Source organism: Stegodyphus dumicola, chromosome 2 (genome assembly GCF_044657685.1).
Source record: "Stegodyphus dumicola isolate Sdum_Otavi_A_Nest chromosome 2, ASM4465768v1".
NCBI classification, from domain to species: Eukaryota; Metazoa; Arthropoda; class Arachnida; order Araneae; family Eresidae; genus Stegodyphus; species Stegodyphus dumicola.
In genome coordinates, this window is record NC_140769.1 from 5,512,392 (window position 1) to 5,538,332 (window position 25,941).

The 25,941-nt window shown below is 30.0% G+C and overlaps 1 protein-coding gene across 4 annotated transcripts in view; it reads left to right on the top strand.

Moving 5' to 3' along the window:
* The window catches only part of Rbcn-3A (rabconnectin-3 alpha), a 266,480-nt gene that overhangs the window by 91,500 nt on the left and 149,039 nt on the right, over positions 1 to 25,941 (top strand). For all 4 annotated transcript variants that reach the window (XM_085810399.1, XM_085810400.1, XM_085810401.1 and 1 more), the window contains exons 16-23: positions 642 to 786; positions 8,334 to 8,477; positions 10,035 to 10,284; positions 11,841 to 11,998; positions 13,664 to 13,809; positions 14,542 to 14,651; positions 18,802 to 19,292; positions 22,080 to 22,368. In XM_085810399.1, coding sequence (XP_085666525.1) covers positions 642 to 786; positions 8,334 to 8,477; positions 10,035 to 10,284; positions 11,841 to 11,998; positions 13,664 to 13,809; positions 14,542 to 14,651; positions 18,802 to 19,292; positions 22,080 to 22,368 — 1,733 coding nt within the window. The remainder of the gene's footprint in view (positions 1 to 641; positions 787 to 8,333; positions 8,478 to 10,034; positions 10,285 to 11,840; positions 11,999 to 13,663; positions 13,810 to 14,541; positions 14,652 to 18,801; positions 19,293 to 22,079; positions 22,369 to 25,941) is intronic.

Genomic DNA, 25,941 nt, shown 5'->3' on the forward strand with positions numbered 1-25,941 from the left:
TACCCTTTCTTTATTAGATTCTAGGGTCAGTTAAGAATAGTAGTAGTAGTAAAGTGGGTCATTGTCTTTAGAAATGCTGTTTTCAGTATGTAATGCTAGATTTGTGGGAAATGTTCAAAAGTTTTAATCTGCTTTTGCATTTTTGACTGTTATTAATTCAAAATGTTAAACTTCATATTATTTAAGCATTTTATTCTTTTTAAACCATATGATACATATGCATCATCTGTGACTGCTTTTAGAAAAATAGAAGGAAATTGATGTGTGCAACTTTATTTCATACTTGCGGTTAAAATTATTACTTTTTTGCATTAGAAAAGTTTTAGTTATGTATTATCTCCTTTTGATTGCATGACTATTATTACCATGAAAAAAGAAATTTGTCTTTAAATTTTGAGAATGTTCTTTATAAGTCTTAAACTTGACATTGCTTTTAAATTTTTGAGTATTGTGTGCTATTAATCTTAAAATTTTATTTAGCTACTGAGTGAAGCTTCTGTTTATTTTAGTAAATATGAAAAAGATATTTAATACTAAATGGTTTATCTGTATAAATAGAATTGTAGAATGTTTTGGAACTTTGAAGTGTTGAATACACAGCATTTCCTTTTCTTACTATTTTTATGTTTCTTCTTTAACAGTACAACACAAGGAAGTATTTCTAATTCACCAAGTGCTTGTTTTGTGGCTTCTGATGGCCATCAATTGAGAATCTATCAGGCTGTTATAGATGCAAGGAATTTACTTGCAGAAATTTCTCGTTCTTCTCGACGAAATGATGTGCAGGTGAGAAATTTTGTTATACTATAGAATTCTGATAATCTGCAAATGCCTGTATTTTTTGATAGGAATAAACAAAATTTGAATTCAGAAAATTCTGTGTGTCGGTTATAATGGCATTTTCTTCTAATATGCATTAGTAAAAATGCTTTTGTTGATTTTTTTTCCTTTCTTCCCCCCCTTTTTTTTGGGTGGGGGTGGGGGCTAGTTTTTCTGATTTTACTGGAAGCTGTATTTTAGAATGTTATGAGTACAGACTTTCCACGGGTGATTGTTCCAATCTGTTACCATTTTGTCAGCCATGTTCACCTATCTTATTGTGCTTATTAATTCACACCTTTTTGATAGTAAGATACTGTAACTTCGAAAATAATAAGCTGCTTGCTACATTCTGTGGAAGACAGATCTCAAATTTTAATCTTTTTTTTTCCCTTCAAAATGCTAGGGAAAATACAGTAAAAATAGAAGGTAGTTTATCAAGAATCAAAAGGGTTTACATTAAATAAAAGCGCTGATGTTATGAGTATGTTGTTACATTATGTTATCCGTAATTAGCGCTAAATCATGCTGCTTGGCAACAACTTTACGGTTGACAGGATGATATGTAAGTACCAAAAAATATAATAGCTTTTTTGCAGTGTTCAATAAATCGGGATTAAGGTAGGATTATATTTTGGTTGTCTATTTGTGTGCAAACAACCCAAATTATGTCAAAATTACAAAAAGAAAAATATAAGCAAAACTAAAAAAAATGACTTATAAGTCTACAGAATTCTGTGATCTGTGCTCTCCCTTGGTTTTAAAGTGTGCAGATTATCAGAATTCTATTGCATGTTCCTTAAGGGTAATGATTTACAAAAGTGAGCTGGTAGTACATTTGATATAATTATGCTGTATAAATAAAAATACAGTACAAAGTCTGAGATCTGGACGTCCAATATCAGGAATGATCTAAAATCCAGACCTCAAAACCGCCAACAATCTTTTTTTTTTTTTTAGTATGCTTTACACATGCACATTTGTTTTTTTTCCCCCCATATTAAAATATGTGGAAAGTTCAGGTTCTTAATTTCACTATGGCACTAAATAAAATATCTCATTCTGCTTAGCATACATCTCAAATAAACATTCTACGTAAGCCCTGTGTACAAGAGCAGATTCGACTGGCAGCGAAAACTGGTTCTTTCAACGTGTCCCATTCACACAGCGAACAAGCATCTCCAAATTGGAGGTAGAATTTGGTAGAACATTCCTACCTCTGGGGAGCAGAAAATGGGGATATTTACCATAATGCACTGTGCGATAGCACGGTTCACTTAATTTTAACAAACAGCTTGGCTGACGTGCAACTGACTGCTCGCTGGACTGTCAGCGAAACAGTCGTGTTGGTAGATAGATATCTGTGGATGCAATATCATTCACAAAATTATATATAACTGGACAAAATACGGAAATTTGTAAATAAGTACAAACAAGGTTATCTGATGCTGGGTATTCCAGAAATACCGTTCACATTAAAACTAAAGACTGGCTTCAACGCAACAAGGGGACTCAGTACCTTTTGAATTATTTTTTTATTTAAGAACTTGCATCTGCTTTTTATGAATATTATTAAATGGTTTTGTAAGACAAAATGATTTTAAGCTGAAAAAAAAATTTCCAGTAATTTTTAACTAAAATTTTTGGAAGAAAATTTTAACAATTAAAATATCTCTCATCTCTTACAATTTTCAATATTCCCCCTCAAATTAGCACAAATTCTTTACCATGAGTACATTGATCAAGCATTGAGCAACACAATTAAGAGATTACAAAATTTTTAGGATTTATGGAAAGCACTGGGACCCAAAATTTAGGGGCAGCAAAAATTTAGAACTTGAGGAGGCACATTATAATAGAATTTAGGACCCCCCAGAGACTGCATCAGGTGGTAAAATATCTAGCACTGACCCTCGATAAGCCTCAAGTGCAGATTTATTTATTCAGGACTCAGCTAAGGCTTAAGCATTTGCAAAAAATAGACTATAATAAATAACTGAATTAGTACAATTCAGACTTAATTGTATAAATGTGCCATAGAAGCAAGACAAAACTGAGCAGAACTTGTCTTTCTTCGTGAATCTTATGATATATAGCCAATAATGTGTAGCAGACATTATTAAGCTAGGCTATAATTATACTGTATTGATTCCAAGGAATTTCAGTTAATACAGGAGATTTACCTGTTCCTTAACTTTCTGATTTGATCTAGCTTATTATTTTTTGCAGGCTGTTATTATTACAGCAATTTTATGAAAATGAAAGTTTGAACTTTCGATTACATTGAAAACAGTTTCTAATTCTGGAGCTGCAAAAAGATTTACAAAATGAAAGATGTTTTGATGTCCATTGAACAAAAAGTGGAATTACTACAAAAAATGGATAAAGGTGTATCTGTCTCAAAATTATCTGAAGAGTATGGCATTGAAATATATATGACATAAGAAAGCAGAAAAAATATTTAAAAAAAAAATGTTTTGTGATTCCGACACCCCACTCGCAATGAATAACAGAAAAATTATTCGTTGTGCTAGACATGACAATCATGACAAAGTGAACATAGAATGGGTCAGAACAGCGTTGCAGCGAGGGCATGCCATTGACGGATACAGTGCTAATAGCTCAAGCCAAAATATTCCATGAAGAAATTAACTTAAAAATTGAGTGTATATATTCGACAGGTTGGTTAACCAATTTAAAAATCGCCATGCTGTAAGGCAATTAAATCTTTCAGGTGAAAAGGTTTCAGCTTATAACTGAAGCTGCTGAACTATTTGCAGATTAATTCATTGAACTCATTAATAGTGAAACGTTATCTCTAGAACAAATTTACAACGCTGATGAGACTGGTCTTTTCTGGCAATATGTACTGCGAAATACCTTGGCAACCTCTACAGAAAAAACTCCATATTATGTGAAAGATTCCAAAGTAAAACTAACAATTTTAACATGTGCAAATGTTGTAGAAATGCACGAGTGTGTGAACTTTTTGTAATCTGAAAAAATATACGAGCTCGAGTATTTAACTCTTTGGCCTATAGCCACAAGCCTGACTCATGGTAAAGAATTTGTGCCATTAACAAAAGCCACAAATCTGACTCGTTGTAAAGAATTTGTGCCATTAACAAAAGCCACGAGTCTGACTCATGGTAAAGAATTTGTGTTATAAACAAAAGCCACGAGTCTGACTAGTGGTGAGGAGTTTGTGCATAAAATGTCGTGTATTATTATTAGAACAAGCGATTGGAGTTATTCTATATTGAATATTTTTCCTTTGATTGTAACATCAGTATTTTTTTTTTTTTCAGTTGTTTCTGATGAAACTGGATGATCTGTTACTTTAGTTCCCCGTAAAGCTTCGTTATGTTCATATGTTTCAAATATAATTTTGTATGAAGACTTAAAAAAACTCTTATACCCATCATGCCAAACTCTTATACCCATCATGCAATTCTTTTTGTTAACTGATCAATTGATTATGATTACACTCTAGATGTGTTAAAATTACTATTTGTACCTAAACATTGTTTATTATTTCAAAATTCCTTTCACTACACTGAAATTATACATTATGTGCCTGTTCAGGTACATGGCTGAACAGTTGAATAGCACTTCATGCGACTGACTTTCTTGTTTACTATAGCTCGCGCAATTGGCAGATATCGTGTAGGCCAAGGGGTTAAAGGAGTAAAGAATTTCCCCATTATATATCATGAAAATAAAAGAGCATGGATGACACAAGCATTTATGAATGATTGGTTTGAAAATCGTTTCATAGCCAAGGCTCGGCAACATTTGAATTCGATTGGTTTACCTGATGACGCAAAAATTGACCTGATTGTAGTCAACTGTTCGACTCAAAGTCTTAGAGAAAGATAATGTACCTGTATTATTCTTTCCTCCAAATCGTACGTCCATCATTCAGCCTATGGATATTTAATAGGGTGCATGCTGAAATGCATATATAAAATAGCATTTTTAAAATCCATGTTAAATTTCTTGAATTATGGCAAGACTGTTCAAGAATGTTTTAAATATTTTGACATAAAATCAGCTGTGTGGAGCATAGCATCCCAAGATTGTGGGAGGATGTGTCTCCAGATACTTTAAAAAATGCTTGGCATAATTTATGGCCAGCTACCATATTTCATGGTGAGGATGATGAAGATAATAGCTGCGAATTTGAAGGTTTTTGGATGTTTCAAACCAAAGGTGAAATTTTCCATTTAATGGATTTTGTAAAGAAAGAAGCAGTAACAAATGAAGGTGCTATAAGAGAAGTTTTCATTGCGATGACAATGCCCCAATCATCAGTCAGTTAACAGACAATGAAATCTGTAATATGGTTCTAAATCCAGAAAATACCACTACCGATAGCGAATAAAGTGACAGAGAGGTTATTGAAAACAAAAAAAATTCAATTGACAAGTTAGTCAGAATTCGCGACACATTACAGGACTTGAACATAAATGGAACTTTGTACTGAACAAGAAATTGTGTCTGTGTATAGAATTAAAGAGAAAGTATTAGCGCAAAAAAACGAAGCAACTTAACCAACTAACATTGAAAGAAATGTTTAACAACTAAATATTAAGCCTTTTTTTTTTTTTTTTTTTTTTTTTTTTGTAAATTTTGACACCATTTAGATCATAAATGCTTCATTACTTCATAAATCAGGATTTAATATAGTTAATTTTATAATTTCTACATGCCATCTTACTAGATTTAAACTGATGATCTAATATCTGGAAAAATCCCAAATGCAGAATTGCCGAAGTTCTGATGAGTCTAGATCTCAGACTTTGTACTGTATATGAATATTCCTTAAAAATTTTTAGAACATAGAATTATTTTGTTTTAAGTCATAAATTATTAAAGTAAAAAGATGGATGGTTTCAACTGTCACTAATGATAATTTGTATACTGTCAAATTTTTGTATTTTATATGATAATAATATTAATTTTATAGTCTGTTATCTTTGTAATAATCCTTAATAGCACTGTGGTGTAATTATTACCGTCACTAAGAGATGACGCCATGAGACAGCAGCAGCAAAAGGAGTTAATACCTGATACCCCACAATATATATGCAATTTTACTTATATTTGGAACATTATTTACTAGCCTGTTAGAAGGCATGTATTGAGTAGTAAGTACAAGGTTTACCAGAAGGTCATTTACAGACTTTTTTTTTATCATGGTGTTTATATCAAAGAGCATGATGAATAAGTTTTATATAGGAAGTTGTATTGAAAACTCAGACCAGCCACTGCAGAGGGTGGTGTTCTCATGCATATTGAAAAACAGTATCATTTCAGGCAAGAAAGATGCAGGAGAAGGATGCGTTGGTTCTGTAACAAGGAAATGGCTGATATGCATTACATTTATGGAGCCATTGATGGAAATGGAAAAGCAACGAGATGCATGTACTGAGAGTGCTTCCCAAGCAGATGTCTGCCAAGTCATCCATTGTTCAGACAATTGCACCACAGATTAAGTGAGGCTAAGCACCCATTTAGGTTGGAATCTACTATACTCGTAAAACAACATCTTTGCCATAGAGAAATCAGTGAACAGTCCTCAGCAGTTATGTGTATCTGTTATAGCCAAGGCAGCAGGTTTCAGTGATGATGTTACATTACATTAATGTGATGATACATTAATCCTGACTTTTGGGTTAAATTATTTTTTTTTCCAACCTCCCCCATCCTTATTTTTGTTATTACATTATAAGTGTTAATAGTCTGTTAAGTGCTAAAATGTTTGGTTGATGCTTTGGTATTTTTGGGGTTTAAATTCAGTGGGTTACAGCCGAAAATATCGCGGCAAAAACATCGCGGAGAAAACAATGCAAGGCGAAAACGTCGTGATACAAAACATCGTGGGAGAAAACATCGCAAAGAGAATACATCGCGGTTCTAAAACATCGTGATACAAAACATCGTCGTCCAAAATAAAGCGGTTAAAAAATTTCGCAGTTTAAAAACATCGTCGTCAAAAATATCGCGGTAAAAAATAAAGTATCTACAAATCATCGCATGGCGATAACATCACAGACATGCTTTTTTAAGGCTTTAATAATTGTAAATGGATATTTCCTTAATGATTTATGAGCGCAAGATGGAAATAAGGATAATCTTTACTTTCATATTTTTTATTAACTAATAAATTTTTGCTGAAAAAGTAAGAAGGAAATTTAAACATAAAAAATTAAGGCACTTATAGCACTTAATAGAATTTTAAACCGACATAGTTCACTAACAAAGATCATTAATAAATCCTTTTTTATACAGTTTTTACTGGTAATTTTTCATTAAAAGTATAATCTAAAAATGTTTAGAAAAAGGAAGCTACGTAACTGCATGACCTTAGCTATAAAAAATTGCTAGTTATGAGATTATTTTCTTCACTTTTGTCAATCTAATACTCTTATAATGAAAATTATTTCTTGTTCTGCTTCAGTTTATTCTTAAGTATTAAGTCTCCTTCTTACTTTTTCAGCAAAAATTTATTAGTTAATAAAAAATATGAAAGTAAAAATTATCTTTTTTCCCTCTTGCACTCACAAATCATTATGGGAATATCCATTTCCAAGTATCAAAGCCCGAAAAAAGCAGGTCTGCGATGTTATCGTCCTGCGATGATTTGTCGATACTTTATTTTTTACCGCGATATTTTCAACGACGATGTTTTTAAACTGCGAAGTTTTTGAACCGCTTTATTTTCGACTACGATATTTTGTACCACGATGTTCTAGAACTGTGATATTTTCTCTTTGCGATGTTTTCTCCCACGATGTTTTGTAGCACGACGTTTTCTCCGCGATGTTATTGGCGGACACCATTCAGTGTCATGATCACTGCTTTAAATCTGAAAATCAGTTTTATCTTCATTTTCACTATGAAAGTGATTTCTTTTCTTCATTTCACATTTTCTTGGTATCATCCAGAAACATTTTCAATTATTCTGCCTCTTTCTGATATTTGGTCTTCTTTTATTTGAATCCAATTTATGAGAAACTACAAAAGCTTGTACTTTTACCATCCATGTGGACTGAAAACTAAACTAAATTTTAGAGCATGTCATGTTATTCCAAGATTGTTCCATTTTCAGGTAGCCTTTTAATAAATGTTTAATTCTTATTAAAAACACCTGTTGCTGTAAGGCGGTGTCAAAGAGAAGGATTTAATGCATTGAGTTACTGAAAGGAAAATTGATAATATTCTGGTAGAAATCCCAGGTTAAGCATGCTAAAAATGTTCAATATATTTGAACCTGTTTTTCAGGCATTGAAAGATCTCTGTGCATGGTTTTCACAATAATAAACACTCTTTGAGTAACCAGGTACTTGGGATTTTGTAAAAGTATGTGAGCATGTTGTAAATATGGCTCATGGTTGAATACAAATAAGATTTTTTTTATCTAATTGCATAATAAAAGTATTGTATTTTTAAGTAGAATCTCAAAGGCTTTCTTGTTTTTCATTGTAACTAATTCATTTAATTTATTCTAGGACCTGAGCCAGAGTAGTAGCACTTCATCAGGTTTAGGCTATCGTCACAGCACTCTGCAAGATACATTCAAAATTGTTAGCGAACAATCAACTTCAAGGCCAGGCTGTGTGATAGAATTAGATTCAATTATGGATGCTACTCATGTGAGTTAGGCTATTTTCTGCTATTTAAAGTTATGAAAATATGTCTTAATCAAACACTAAACTGATTTTATACCTGTATAAATTAGTATAAGGCTAGTTTTGTAACGTATGAAAATATATCACAAAATGCAAAGGTATTGGCATAGACTATGATCTGAAATTTTCAGATTTCAAGTAAATACTTAATTTATTAGTACATGTTTTATGCATAATATTTTTTTTAGTATTGATTAATGTATGAGAGTAAAATTAATATTTGAAATATATAATTTTGCATAAAGGTAGTCTTAGTATGAAAACATAAAGGTAATTCGTCTGTTAAAGAGTATTAGTGCCCTAAATTATTTTATACATGCTGTGTCTAAGAAAGTCATACCCGGTGTTTATATTTGCAGCTGTGAATAGACATATACTTCCAATAACAAAAATGTTTTAAATGATGCAAATATTTATGGTTTGGTATTTTTAAATAAAAAAAAAAATCAATTTTATAAAAATTATGAAATCTAACATTTATTCTGTCCCCTTGGTCCTTATATTTAAGAAATTTTTATATTCGTTATATAATTTTTATATGAATATAAAATTTTATATTCATTGTAAAAGTCAAAAGACAAAATTTGACCAAGATACTTAATTTCAAAATTTTGGATATTTGCCTTGAAGAATCGGTTAATGAATAAATTAAGATAAGTCAAGGTTCATATAACTCTTTTAAGTGCATTCATCATATTCTTTTGTGATTTACTAATGTGCAACTTTTAATTTATAATTTTGGTTTAACTTGTGTGTTGAAAAAATTCTCAAAAAAGTAACTTACATTTTTTCAAACATTGAAAATATGTTTAATATTCTTTTGAAATTTTATCATGTAAGGATAATTATCTAATAACTGTACAAAAATTAATTGAATTGAAGATACTTTTCATTTTTAGTTTATTCAGATAATGTGTTTTCTATAACACAAATTCTGTAAGATTTTGTGAATAAGATCTTTTTTGGAAAACAACACATTGATCAAAATTTTTCACGACAATCTGCATAAAAAATGCTTATTATTTAATCTCTTTAACATCAGAAATCTTTTCTAAACTGGTGTTTTATTTTATTTATGCACAATTGCAAACATTTATCTCGCCTCTTTGTGGATGGGCTCTGAATATGATCTTTGACTTTAATATCAAATATCTCTGCCAATTTGTTGCAAAGATGTCACACTTTTAGAACTTTAATAAGAACTATAAAATTTTCGTAAATATAAGTAGAGAAACACAGAGAATATAATGTTAGATTTTCTAAGTTTTACAAATTGAATTTTTTAAATTAAAAAAGCCCAAATCATGAATATTTGCACCATGTAAAATAATTTTGTGGATGGAAATGTATGTCTATGAGTAAGGATTGCGAAGAGAAAGGCTGAGTATGGACGTTTGTGGACACGGTATATAGTGAAATGGTAATCAGATATTCACTCTTTATTTGATGCTAGATAAATGACATAAACTATAAAGCATTTTAAATGCAAAATTTAAAAATAATTTCGGAATTATCTTTTAGGATTGGCAAAATACCCAACTGTTACATGTCTTTCAAGAGCAGCTAATTTATAGCAGTCCCCAAGCAAAAAATACACCTCGAGAAGGTAGTAGTATCAGCTTAGTTCAGCCTGACTTGCAAGCAATTGTAGATTTACGGCATAGTTCAGTGTTTGAGGAACCTTTCTATTTGGTGATTCTTGAAAAGCAAGAAGATAAATCAATTTTGCATATGTGGAAAATAGTCATTGCTTCATCATGTGGATCTGAAGGTAACTTATATTACTGTAATGTGTTGCTTTAAAATTTATCTGTTTCTTCTTTTTTGTGTGTCTGACTGCTATAAGAGAACAGAATTATTAGTACTATCTCTATTAACTTTTACCTGTCCAATACACTGCCAGTAATTTGTTGGTGCCTTTTGGGGATGAAATATATTTTTGATATTAAGCCATTGATTTAATAGAGCTTTTGATTTCTGTTAGATATTGTATGGCTGTCACATTTAAAATTGCTTCAGGTTATTATTCTTGACTGTCCCTATTGTTATACATATCTGTAAATATATAAATTTTTTGATTGTTTTTTGTGATTTTTGTGCATTATCTTATTTATTTATGTGTTTAATTTTAGAATTTAGATAATAGCATTTGGTTGTATTTTGTGTGTATTCAAATTGTAGAAACGACTTTTGTATATAATGTTTATTTCTTGTATTGAATTGCAGAATTTTTAATTCTGAATCCAGCAAGGGTTAAATTGTTAAAATAATTCAACTAGAACACAATATGTGGAGAAAAAACACTCCCAGTTGGCCTTGGTGACATTTGGCCATTTCTCCCTAACTTGGCAGTTTTCTAGGAATTTTGGTAAAATGTGTTTTTGAAACACTAAGAGCAGTTTTTTCTAAAGCTTCCAAACGCCTGTGCCATGTAAATTGGCTTTGAGAGTCTAGATGAGTTGTTACTCAGGTCTGAGAGAATGAGGAAGAGATTAGGTCTGAGAGTTAGCTGAATAGCACTTTTGAATTTGCTCTGTTAGTGATGTCAGGAATTTACAATATTTCTTGCATGTCAATGAGAATTTACCAAATATCTGTGTTTTCCTTCAGTTGTTTATGGCTATTTATTTTATTTATGATTTTACTTATTTGAATAAATTATAAATTTTTCCCTGTTCATTCAGAATGATTATTTAAAAATCTGATACGACAGTTGTTGGCATTATATTTTCATTCTTTATCTTCCAATAATATGTATAATTTCATTGCATACAAATTGAAACAAATTGTCTTTTTTTTTTTTTTTTTTTTTTTTTTTTTTTACAAAATACCACAGGTTTGAAAATAATTGGTTGTTTTTCTTTTTGAGAATTGAGAATATCTAGTCAATACATGTTGCAAAATGCAGTAAAAATTAACACAACATGAACAAATGAGTTTTTCAAAGAACTTTATAATATTTTTTATAATTTTATGTATGGGAAGACTACTAAAAAAACTATACAGTGCAGATATGCACTTGCTCTATTTGTTCCTAAGTTGACATTGAAATAAATAAATAAATAAAAAATAAATAAATAAAAAAAAACTTGGTAGAAGAATCTGGAATAGCTACTGATTGCTCATAATATCAGATGATCAGAGTCAGGTGAGTAATTTTTGATAATGTATTAGCAGGTACTGGCTAATGCAAAAATTGTAATAATTATGATTTTAGAGTTTAATTTCTATTATGTTGTTTTAATCTTTTTCTCATCTGTGTTTATGTGCTTTCATGCACATCTTTCTTTGTAATGAAAGTTTGCAGTTTATATTAATTATTTTCAGATCAAGAACAGTGTAATTTTACATATGTTCCTGACAGTAACCTAGTTCAAGAAAGTGATCATTCAAATCAATCTTCAAGAAGCCCAACACCTGAGTTAACTCACGACACATCTTATGCATTTGCACAAGCTTCACCTCTTCGAGTTACAACTAAGAAAGTAAGTCTCTGGACTCTAAAAATATTAAAAAAAATCATAAAATCCAAGAAAATGCAGGAAATTTCCATTATAGACGTCATTTTTGTTTTTATGGATATTTTCGAAGTATTATACAATGTGAGCATTTTTGGAAAATCCAGCGTAAGATTCCTTGTGCCATTTATAGTTATGCAGTAGAAATATATTAGTGCATGATCAGTGATTTTTAGCTATTAACCAAAAACTTTAATTATTGTAATATAAAGATAATTTTGAAGTTAGCAGATATTTTTGATAGAGGCTTTCTTCACAATATATATCTATAAGTCTTCACAATCTATATAATATCAATCTATAAGTCTTCTGTCTATATAATATCTATAAGTCTTAATATATAATATCTAAGTCTTAATAATATATTTTCATATACAGGAAAACCATGCCAAATGTGGGAGTTATATAATTGATACATTGCAGGCATGGCAAAATTGTGTTCCACAAATTAACTTTTTATGGAAAAAAAAAATGTGTTAGGTATAATTCAGATTAAGAAAGTATGTGTAATTTAAATGTAAGTATTGTTGTAATTAAAAGGAAAAGAAATTAAACATATATTAACTGAAAGAATTTTATTATCAGTACCAGTTTATTAAGTCCATTCTATCCATTTTAAAACTTTTAATTTTTTATTTTAATTTATTTTTCTAAAACTGGTAATTTTTGCTTGGGATATTGATTAACGCAGCTGTTTAACGTTTTGTGGTAATAAGCACTGTAATTTTCAATGCTGTTTATAAAGTGCCATTTTCTTTCTTCGTTTGGAGTTATCTCCACTTCAGAATCAAACAGCTTCTGTACCATTTTTAACAATTAATTTAACTTTTTGTAAATTAAAGGTGCTTTATCATCTTTTTCATTTTTTACTGCTTTCCCTCGTGGCATCCAGTTCTTCATTCGTTACTTTTTAATTAATTCTTTGACTTCTCCTATATCTGAAAAGTCTTTGCAGCCAATTGCAGTTTCTACAACTTCTTTGGCTTCATTTTCAATCAGTAGAAATCCTTTAAAACTGTTGATAACTTCTGGCTAGTGTTGATGAATGAACATTGAGTTGCACATGAATGAAATTTAGTGTTGTACAAATAAAATAGAAACATTTAAAATAATGCATATATGTGAAATCACAATTCACAAATCTGTACTCGCAATGGGATGACTGTACAAATTGGAAAAGAAATTTTGATATATTTTCTGCTGCGTTAATTGTACTGAAAACTGTAGTGAATAGAGTTGAATCATCCCTAAATATGTTGAAAGTTCTAATGAATGTATGAAATATCACCAAATATTATTAAATTGGGAAATTAAATTTACAAAAATCTATAGCAATACAACAAGTTTTTTACTGAAATTTTACATTTTTATAATTTTTTAAAAATTTAATTGCTTAAATTTTTTAAAAAATAAATGTTTTTTTTTATGTGAATTTTGCTGGTAGAGACCTTATGTGAGTTGGATAGTCACGTATGCATTTTCTTAATCATTCTTCATTAAAGTTATCAAAATTAAACATATGAGGCTTTGATTGAAAGAAAATATTAATTTGCAAATTTGAAGTAACTTAATGTATATTTCTACAAAAAATTATCTTGGTTATTTTCATTGGAAAATTTTTATTTTTTAAAGGTCTGTACTCAAATATTACCTTTGCCAGAAGATGTTGAAATAGTACATGCAGCTCCTGCTGCTGGCCATCTAAGTTCTTCCAATATATATCCAGCTTGTTTTGCTCCCTATCTTATCTGTACTGCATGTTCAGATTATAATGTGAGGTAATATACTTTTTTCTATTGAAATTGTGAAAATTCTTTGTGGAATTTTATATTAATTAACCAGTTATAATGATTGAACTTTTTTCTTTCTGTAGTCCTCACCAGAATGCAAATTAGTTGATGTGTATATAAACCAAGAATCTGAATAATTTGAAATATTCATCATTAATTTCTTGAGACAACTTAAATAGACTAGTTTGTATGCCTCAAGCTATGCTACTTGAAATTTAAACTTCCAGTCTTATTTTTTGTATTTTTAATTATTTTAAATACCTCTAAATATTGGAATTATATTCTGTAGCACAAGTAGTACTTTTTGTTCAGTTTCAGAGTTCAATAAAAAAAGTAGTTTTAACCTTTTTCTGACTTTGTCATTCATTCAGACTAAAGCGATAACTCGCTTTTCAGTCCATTAGAATCTAAAAGACAGTAATTTTAGTTACTCTACCAGAAGTACCCTACAGTTCTGTATACTGCAAATGGGGGAATCTTTTTTTTAAATCCATAAAATTGCTTACATTCATTCTAACATCACAGTTGGCAATGCTGTAATCATTTTTCTCTGGTTTTATTTTCGAAATTTGGTTTTCTCTTAAGAATTCTTGAGGGAGGAGTAACTTTTAATAAATTTACAACTATAAATTATGAAAGTTTTTTATATATATATATATATTTAAGCTTCTGACATTCAAACTTATTGTTCATCTTTGCTTTAACTTTTTCTTGTTTTAGATTCTGGAAATGTGAAACAATTCAGGGAGAAAATAAGGATGATGTGCAATATAATTGGGTGGAATGGGAAATGATGCTAAATAAAACTAGTAGTTCTGTTCATGTTCCAGGTAATTAATAAATCTGTTTTCCATAAATAAACGCCAGAAGGAAGAAGATTTTGTAATTAAAATTTGTTGAATTGGATTGTAAATTTTAAAATCTAAGTCTTGTATATAAATAAAATTTGAGAAATTTCAAATTAAGATGATATATATTATTAGAATTGTCAGTATGCTGTGAAATTGAGTAATCAAGAGAAAATAATTAAATCATGATAGGAGAGATTCAGATCAAAAGCAAAACAAAATAATACAAAACAGAAGCAAACATAATTCAGCAAAATTAATAAAACATGGTAAATTGATACAAAAGTGTAAATTATGTAATTGTTGAAAATTCCTTGTCTGTAATCTGCTTTGAGGTGACTCTAAAATAAATATTTAAAAAATAAGCTACAAAAATTTTAAAATGAACAGTTGTATAGTAATAATTTTGTAACTTCTAAATATTAAAAGATAAACAATAAACAATAAAATAAAAAATTTAAAATTTTTACTTTATTGTAATTTTAAAGCATTTTGCTTTAATTAAATACTTTTGATTAGCAATTAATTTTTAATTTGAAATATTTCAATAATTTACAGTCATCTAGCCATAATTCAGAAATGTGGCTACGTTGAATATTCTTTGGCTGCTTCTTGAAGAAAACTAAGGAATTTTCAACAATTATGCATTTTATATTTTGTATTAGTTTATTGTGTTTTATTGATTTTTAAAAATTGTTTTTGTTTCTGTTTTGTATTATTTTGCTTTATTTTTGATTTAAATGCTGTTTATTGGAGAGTTGCTTCCTTTCATGATTTTCTCTTTATTTCTTATATAATGTATAAGGCTTTTTATGCTAGTAGAAAGAAATTTGAAAGGAAGAAAGTTGTTATTTCTGTTTTGCAGTAATGAATAAGCAAGACTTGCATTATATGTATACAAATTAAAGTTTCCCCCTTTTTAATGATGCAGTAGAGCAGTAGTTTCTGCTGCTTGTGAAGTAATTTTATATAGCTTGCGAAGCCCTTGAAGTAATTTTATACATCTTGCGAAGCCATTTCAATTATGAATTTGTTGCAAGTATTACAAAGATTACAAGGTTTTTATTTATTTGAAGTTCAAGTTCACATTATTTTCATTAATTGCTAATGTGAATAACATATCATTCATGTTAGTAATTAATGAAAAAATAATGGGAATTCTAATTATAGAAAATTATAACATGAATTAATAGAATTAAAAACTAGTGTGAATAACACTTTAGAAAATCTATAAATTGAATTAATTAATTTACAGTGAAATATGAATTTTATTCAAATACGTGAAGATAGAGATTTCATTAACTTTTATTTGTACTCCTCAGAAAATAAATAAGTTCAGCTAATTTTTGCACTAAGAGTAATATCTTTGTTCAGAAATACATTTATATGTGAACAGCATTTTTTCAAACTTCAAGCTTAATAAGGAAAAAACCCTCTTGATGGTGGACATCTAAATTTTGTGATAAAAATAATTTAGAATAATTTCTCTCCAAGGCTAGAAACCTTATCAAAATCAAAATACCATCATGTATCAAGGTTGTTCTAAGGAATAAAAGAAGTTTATAATTATTTAAGTACAAATATATGTAGTTTTACTTATGCATTGAAGGAAAATTTAATAAATAAGAGAGACTGAGTTGTCATTATTTATTCTCAAATTTTATCCTACATGGAAACTTTTCTTTGAAAAGGTTTTCCTAACTCTTTTCAGTTTAAATTAATCTCTTTAATAATTACTTAAACTTTTATTAAATAATCTATTTTAAATAAATGGCTAGCCATTTATTTAAAATAGATTAAATTATTTTAAATAAATTGTGACGAGTACTATTTTAAATAAATGGCAGTCTGAAAATTTAACACGTAGTTATCAGTATTATTTGAATTACAAAGTGTAAGCTACAAAAATGTCTTGCAGATGCCAAACTTTCAGATTTCAGATGGAAAATAAATATAAATTTGAGGTTCTCAGTATTATTATTGATTAAAGTGTGTTTTGAAAAGTACCTAGAAAGCAGAATTTAAAATTTATTTTAAATATTTTTTATATTAGTAATAAAAATTGTGGGGCCCGGCAATTGTTTGCAGATCACGCATTCAGCTTGTGGGCAATTTGAGTTTGAGACCACTGCAGTAAAGTCCATCTACATAAGATGAACAAATGCTTCAAACAGACAAATGAATGACAAATAATTTTTTAGTAAGCTGTAATTTTTTGGCATGTTGCAGGCTAGGTTGTATTTCCATAGTTTTCAAAATGTGTAACAGGTATCACTTTCTTGTAAAAATACTCTGCAAAAGAACCTTTCCCAAAGCAAATAGCTTTCAAATGTTTCACTATAGTAAGTTATGTAGTAATAATAACAATGTAGTATTTTAAAAACAAAAGACTGAACAAATGACATTCCTGTTGTTTATTGAATTATACATTGTGTAAAATATAACTCAGTTATAATATTTATTTAAAAATTTATCTATTTCAACTTTTGGACAAGCGGTAAAGTTGCTTATTGCTGGTAGTTCGAATTTCGCGAACGGGCTGGCTGCATGGCTCTATGTGGTTTTCCCATGTGTAACGTGTATACGAACCAGTTTCCTTTAGAAAGTCCTCCATGAAGGCATCCCTCCCCTTAGGCAGATAGCCCTTGAGGCTTTGCCATAATCACACACACAGTATTTCAACTTTTAACTCAAATAAAATAGTGTGCTTTGTGTTTGTTATAAAAACAGATTTTGAATAAAACAGTTCAGGATTTTACATATTGGTATGATAAAAGATAATAGTTATGGCTTATTTTCTACTTTACTCATAACCATTGGTACAAGTCAGAAAATTTGATTTTATTCAACCATGACAGTGTTTTAACATACACTTTCAAAGAGATGGAACTGAATTGTTAAATTAACATTTACATTTATTCAAAATTTGGAGATTTAAATAGTAATTAGAATTTAAATAATTCAACAAACTATGAATACCTGAAGAGTTTAAATAATTCAAATACAAATTAAAAAAAGTTAAAGCAGCCCTTTTGAATCAAAATCCAGTTTAAGCAATTATTCTTAACCTTTAGTTAGCTTAGAGTAAAAATATTATAATTATTTTACAATCATCATAGAAAGCAGAATATGAGCAACATTTATATTCATATTTTTTAAAATTATGTTTCTTATTAAAATTCCTTTTAAGAATCCTGCATTTCTGTGATACAAACATATGTATCTCTGATACAAACATGTGTCTCGTCCCAGCTAAGCTATTTTAGAGTCTTAAACAAATTATTCTTTCAGGAGCCCTCAAAGCCCATGTTTCTTATTTTCATAAGTGTAAAACAGTTTTATGAGCAGCTATAGAGTGATCTGGTCGGCTTATAGACCTAGGCTTTGTGAGTCCCAGAGAAGGCCTAAGGGTAGAATTACTGAGTACTGGTAGTACAGCTGAATTTCAAATCTCTGTGAACAAGCTGGCTGCAGGAGAGTTTGCATGGTTTTTTTCCCCTCATGTACAATATAAATACAAGGCAGTTCCCTTTAAAAGTTCTCCCCAAAGCCACTCCTCCCCTTAGGCAGACAGCTCTCATGCACTTTGCCATAATACAGGTAACCCTAATTCAGAAGTCAAACAACAAAAAACAGCATTATATTTACAAAATTTTCACTGTGAAAATTTTGTAAATATAACGCTGATTTTTGTTGTTGGACTTCTGAATTAGTATTTATTCGGCGTGTTATTGTGTCTTAACAGGTAACCCTGTTCAATTCAGGCGAATAATTATAAATTTAGATGAATATATTTAATATAAGGTTTTGTGGTTCTTCATTTTAAGTACTGCCAGCTCTTTTAGAATAAATTTTTGCTTACTGCATATAAAACTTTATCATGCACATTAGTAGTCACTTTTTTTAATAACTGTTTGAATTTAAGAGCTTTAGTAAAAATTATTGAGAACTGGGTGATATTGATCAAAATTTTTGAATCTGTATAATATTGCCAAAATATTTGCAATAGCCATAGAAATTTAATAGTTACCTGATTGATTTAATTCTCAGGATTTATTTTTCTTCAGTTTTTACTATTCCCAGTTACATTTTGGAGAACTGGATTCATGTAATTTATTGTATTATTTTCTAGGTCAACCATTATATGTTAGTTGTGCATACAGTGGTCGAATGGCCTGCGCTTTCAAACATGGGAAATCTTTCACTCGTCACAATTCAAAAAATCCAGAGGACAGATATGTAAACATAGGTGTATCAATTTTTGAATGTGAATCAACCGGTGGCTCTGAGTGGATGTTGGAAGATACCATAAATCTTAGAAATGTTGTCTTGCCACTTCCAAAATTGAGTTTGAATTTAGATACTCTTTTTGATGCCTCACAGAGAAACAAAAGGACAGCAGATGCCCTTATGCAGAAACTGTCTACTGATGAGAATGTAAATGAACGTTTGCCACTTCAGCGCCTTTTATCTGTGCCTAGTTATGCAACTCTTCAAACATTGCGGCAAGCAATAACAGAAAAAGGAAACCAAGATCTTCTGGCTCCTAAATCTATTGTTCATTTAGACTGGGTGTCTGCTGAAGATGGATCTCATATTCTGACAGTGGCCATTGGTTCAAAAGTAAGATTTTTATCTTATAGTAATTATTTTATATAATAGGTCTTCTTAAAAATAAAATGGCTTAGTAGCATATTGAAGAATCTACCATTGGAAATTTATTCATAGTGAGAATCAGTTATTAAGGAACATATTCTATTTTCTATTCCTGTTAGGTATTGCATATTGGGTGTCTGCAGAAGTTTTATCCACTTTACAGATGTGAACTGTGATTCAATAATTGTAACAATGACCAGAATATTTTACCACAAGGCAGTGCTTCATTAGTGCCAATGAGAAATTTTGCATTTTTGGATAGCTAACTGTTGTAAAGTTGTCAACCGAAAAGATGTTTGAATTGAAGATAGAAATTTGTGTCACTGAAAAAGAGTAGGGGAGGGAAAAAAAAAAAAAAAAAAAAAAAAAAAAAAAAGCTTTGCTTATTTAAAATAATTTATAATATTATTTTTATTGCATTTAGTATTTTCAAAATCTTTTAATGATAAAGAAACGACTGGAATCTTTTGTAGCAAAGAATATATAAAATCACTGAGTTTGACAGAGTAACTAATATGCTTTAAGGTTTAAAATGGTAGTGATATATAATACATTAGATATTTACTGTACTGTTTGATAAAAGCAATAGTGCAACTGCAACTTGCTATATGATTTGTCTTATGTGGAGAAAATGTGGTTCACGATAGTACACGTTGCTGTTGGTTTCAGGAATTCTGAGATAGAGATAGATGGATATTGCATTGTAATATCAAGCATAAAAAACTACGTTACTGAACTTTGTCATCAACATTAAAAGGACTATACCACATATTGGAATTTTGTTAAGCATGTGGTGAGATGTCAAGAGAATAACATTCTTCCTTATTATTAGCCCTTAGGGTTGGCTATTAGTCTCGAAATGGCATTTTGCATCAAATCGCTGTAAATGGCTATATTACTTTTCAAATTGTTGCCACCCAATATTATCGCCCTGTATTATAGTATATTTAAAGAAAACTAAATAATGAAGAATGTCCGTGAATGTATATATACATCCTGCATTGTGAAAAAACAACGGTACCTGAAGTCATCATATTCTGAATAATATAATCCTCCACCTGAACATGGGCACCTAGAAGCCCAAATATGGAATTTCAAAAATTTTTTAAATTTTGTATTCAGTAAAACTTTAACAAATTTTTTATTAAAAACTCAACAATTTCAAAGTGAGCTGTAGCAGCACTGTAGGGAATAAAACATTTTTATCTCCAGCATGGAAGACTGTCTGTGAGAAATTCTGAAGATGTACAGTTTTTAAATATTTTTAGCTCAATATGGCAATAGCCCAAATGCTCTCAAAATGTGTATGTGTCCGTAAAGGGGGGAGGGAAACACCCATTTGGACATAATATAACATCCGGAAGCTTTCAGACTTTTTCACGATTCTTGTGATTTAAGTTATGCCAAACTTTTATTAAGAAAAATCAAGAAATTGTAAGGGCTTTTCTCGAAGCACATCCTGCTAACAATCCAGAGGTCTGGAGTTTGAATCTCAGAGAGGGCATTGCTAACTTTTGATGTTTCATGCTTCATACTTAGTTATTATGCAAGTGGTGCTTGAACTAAAATGTGATAGATGATAATGCATCACCGCAAGGGATCTGAGATCTAAGCTTCTACTTCCCAGTTGCCCTTTAAGTGAGAGAAAATTGTAGGGGATTTTACTCTGTCCTTATTGCATGCCTTCTTGATGTAATTGGAAGCATGCCTAGCCAGCAGTTGGGAGGTATGGAGTACAAATCTTGGCAAGGGCATTGTTTATACATCTTGTTTTCTGCTCTGATAAACTGAATGACTGTAAGTTTGCTATGTACAAACTTACATAGCAAACATGTTTAATTCCTGTTTATGGTTTGTGACTGCCATATTGTTATGATTGCTTTTAATATAGCATTAAAACCCACTTTTTTGTCCCAGGGGTTTGTGCAGCTTCTAAATTTACTACTTCAAATCTATTATTCCTAATATAAATGAAGCAAACCTACCCAAAGTTCTTATAATGAATGGCTATAAATGATCAGGGTTAAGACTGCTGGCTGTTTGATGTTAGTTGGGGAATATGCCAGTGCTGTTTTTAATTACAAGGCTGTAATAATAAAAAAAAAAGTATTGAGAATAATGTATTGAAATATAGCCAAATGATAAATTCTGACATTTACTTTCAATAGTTGAACAAGCTGGGAAATAATTGACATCTAAATGGCCAGAATTAATTTGTCATTAAGACACCTTTTACTCTTATGATGTCAGACAAACTTTGGCATAACTACTCAGCAGAAATTGCTGATTCTTTAATACTTTAGTCATACTTCAGAGTCACTGCCAAAAGCTCTACATTTAAAATATTCAGAACCTTTTCCTTAAATACTCATTTGCATTTTAGTAAGGGCTAATGAAAAGGAGAAGTTGTAGTAAAGATCCAAATCGTAAAAATTGGTTAATTAACATAAAAAACCTTATAGTTGAATACTGATGCCTAAAAGTATAACAGTATATGTTGCTGATATAAATAATTGAATAGTCATAAATTGATTTGGTAAAGTTAATAAACAATTTAGGCTAATAATGTTTTAAACAGCTACAGCCAATTATAATACTAGTACAATAAAAAATAATGAAACTTCTATTTTCTTTTCATAATACACAGACATTTATAAGAGTTTTTTGCTTTTAAACTAACAATATAATACTAATAAAATTTTTTAGGTATACAAATTATTTAATATTTATAACTGTTAAAATATAATATTTTAGATTCTCCTATTTGCTCCTGTATCAAATGATATTGCTCAAGCAAATGTTCAAGCAATGAAAGCATCCAAATCAGCTAGTCGTCCTCTTTTAAAACAAGCTTCTTCTATGGTTCTTCCTCTATCATGTAATGATGAGATACGTTGGATGCGTATTAGAAGCACACCCCTTAAGTCTGCTGATTCTCTTCCACCAATCCCTATGCAGCTTTCATGGGTGCGCCATGGAATACTAGTTGTAGGTATGGATAGTGAAATGCACATCTATTCACAGTGGAAAATGGCAGTGGATGGTATGTTCTTTTTTTTTCCCCCCCAAAATTTTAATACATAGGTTTAATTTCTTAAAATGTGTATATGCTGTTTATGATGAGGTGAATGCTGTTTTATGGCAAATGTGGATGTATATATTTTCTTTGCTTAAAAGTGACATGTTTTTGGCTTAAAAGGTCCTTGATTTTAAGTAATAATGAAACTGGATTTCTAAATCAAACAGAAATTTTAATAAATTGAGTGTAATCTTGTACAATATTAGAAAGAATTATTTTTCTATGTTTATAGATAGTGATTTTCATTATTGTTTGTATTGTATCTCTGTTAAACTGAAGAAACTGTATTTATCTATGTATGTATGCTCCTCAAACTGCTGGGAAACAACAGAACATACAGCCATCAGATACTGAACGCTCATTTCTGAAACAAAACTGATTGATTTAGAAGGAGTGTAGTGCCATTCATCAGAACGTTAGATAGTTATGTTTAATTCAATTAGCAATCATTTGGCATAGTTTAAGATGATTGTTTTTCAAATTTAATCAATAAACACAGCTATTTGAAACAGACTTGTCACTGCTTGATATAAAATATTTTTATTTCCTTTCAAATTTAATCTGTTATTAACAAACTAAGTGATGTAAAAGTGATGAATACAGTTCTTAAAATTTCTGTTATTATTAATTATTAGCTGAACCTGTGAAATTACATTAGCTAGACTCATCCTTTTCATTTTTTATAATAATTAGGCAATGCTGCTTAGTATTATTAATTACTAACTTGATATGTAAAATTACTGTAGCTGGGCTCTTTAAAATCAATATATGTTGGATATAAAATATGAAAGAAAATTACTAACTTTAATTTAACAATAGACCTTTTACTTTCTCATTTTAATTTGCTTATCTCCCCTTTCTGTTTTAAATTGTTTACAATAATTTTTTCGGATTGCATTTTTCTAAATTTGTCCATTTTATGTAATCTTCATTCATTGCGACAACTCGCATCCAGTCGCAGATTCAGAATTTAACCAAAGAAATCAATTGTATAAGTATTGCTGCTACTAATGTGCGGCCATTTTCTTTTCTTTTTTCCATGTTTGTCTTGCATTTGTTGTTTGTTGCCTTTGTCTAAAGAGATGTAAGCTGTATAAAATATTGGGGTGTATAATGCACTCATTGTGATAGGTGAACCTGTTTTAATTACACAATAAAACTGTGTTGAATCAGTGCCGTATCTGCAAAAAGTTTTTAATCTATTTTCATGCAAAATGCCACTTTTAAAGAAGCAGTGGATGAAGGCTATGTTTGTGTTCTTTCCAAAGAGAATTTTTCGTATCTAGTTATTAAAAAATGTTGTGAAAGCCATGGTTTTTCAACACCTAAAGCTACAAGAGGTAATATTGTCAATAACAAGGGGGAAGATGTCAAAATTTAGCTTCAAGTGGAAAAATTATTCCAAATACTTATCTAAGTAAAAAAACATAATGTTTTAAATGTTGCAAATGTAAGATCTTTAATTTTAAAAGAAAATCTGTTAAATCAAAAAGACAGTTGCAAAATCATTAAAATGCTCATTGTCAACTGTAAACAGAATGATTAATGCTGATTTGAATCTTAAAATGGAGACAAAACATAATGTGCATCGTCTTTCTCCACGATATATCTCCAAACGCAGAATGCACTGCAAAATTGTTTATGAGAAACATTTATCTGGACAAATGTGGAAAAATGTTGTTACAGTAGACGAATCTTGGGTGTACTTAAATGACTGCAATAAAAAGAGATCCATTTATTATCATCAAAAAGGGAAAAAAAATCTTAAAACATGGTTTGAAGAATCTGAAGAAAGTTTTTCAAAGAGATTTTTGATTGTTGGTGATTTTTCATATAACAGCAAATTAAAAATAAAGAAAGTGGAGAAAATGTTACGATTAACTCTGCATATTTTCAAAAACATATTATATACCCAATTTTCAGATGTGAAATACTTCTCTTTACACATAGTGTGATCAATCACTAGAATTGCATCAAGTGAAAGCGAGCAGCGACATGTCAAAATTTACTGTTAATTTCCTGGAAAAAGTGGAACAAGAAATGGGTATCAAGGCTGTGCTCTTCACTTGTATCCCTACTAAATACCCTGATCTATCATGAATGCATTTTTGCGCTTTTGGACTTTTAGCCCTCCGAGCATTACGAGTTTAGCCCTAAAATTCAAAAGTTCCACAAAATGTCATGAAATAAGTGGTATTTTCTTGATTTAAATTAAAAAATGACTCTCTCATTTTGTACCTTGATTCCATTTCTTCCAATATACATCCAAACCGAAATCAGATACATTAAAAGCTAGCGGAAATTTTTCATGTGTAATGAATATAGAAGGCAGCCTTCTATATACAGAATTTTCCAGCTGTAATGTCGAGAGGGTTAAAAAGCAAGTTGTCTAAACATTGACTTAAACAAACCTCCTTTGACTTAGGAATGCTATTCAAGAGCAATGGGATAAAATACCTCTTCTGATATTACAAAATGCTTTGTCTTGGAAATTATGGTATATAAAGATAGTGAAGAATAAGGGTTATCTAATAGAACATTTAAACTGTAAAAATTTTTGGTAAAATATTTCTGTAATTAGTGAAAATTGTCTAAAAAGTGTGCAACAGCATCTTTATTACATTCAATGAGTCAGACAAGATCAAGACGATGTATAAGGAGGGGAAAATTCCATAGGCATTTTATTAATGCATCATTTAACCTATCAGTTGTACAGAAAATAATTATACATAGGGTTTATGTTCAAAAGTGCTTTGAAGGTCACTGAACTGTGTGTTCACTTCGGCTCTTATACAAATAAATTATTTAGGTTCTTTTTTTACTGATACAGGATCAAAACTGTGGTATAAGTGTGTGTTAGAATATTTTCACGTCTGCTTTTCTGTAATTGGATTTACTTTACAAACTGATATTTTTCTTTCAAAATCGGATTTTAAAAATAAATCATTGTCATATGAAAACATATAATTTTATGGTATTAGAAATTTGAATTCTAATAATTTGATTTAGTAATGTTGCACAATTTGGTTTGCTTTGAGAGTATAAACTAATTCTAAACTCCTAACTGTCATGAAGCGAATCATCAGTGTCTGAAGTAACTGCAGATATTTGAAAAGGTTTAAACAAAACTTTTTATTAAAACAGAATTTGAACATGCCCTTCTTGTACTAACAAGATGAACCTTTCTTGCCCTTCTTGTACTAACAGGATCAACCACCCCTTATGATGATGTAACTAAAGTAACAATTAAATGAAAATTTTAAATGTAGACTAGTAGTCAAAGACTAATATCTATCCATCTAAGCCAGTAATCTAAGTAAATCTAAGCCAGCTAAAAACTCTTAACCAACTTAAAATCAAAAGTCGGCTGCAATAATACAAAGCTGAATAATTACAAACTTATCCAAGTTTGCAGGAACTAGGCAATGTGTCCATGAGAGACAGAAACATGCTTTGTCTTACAATCTAAAACCTCCACTTAAATACTCGCTAACTCAATTTACATTCTGGTGAGGAAACTGAAAGGTGAAGTTATAG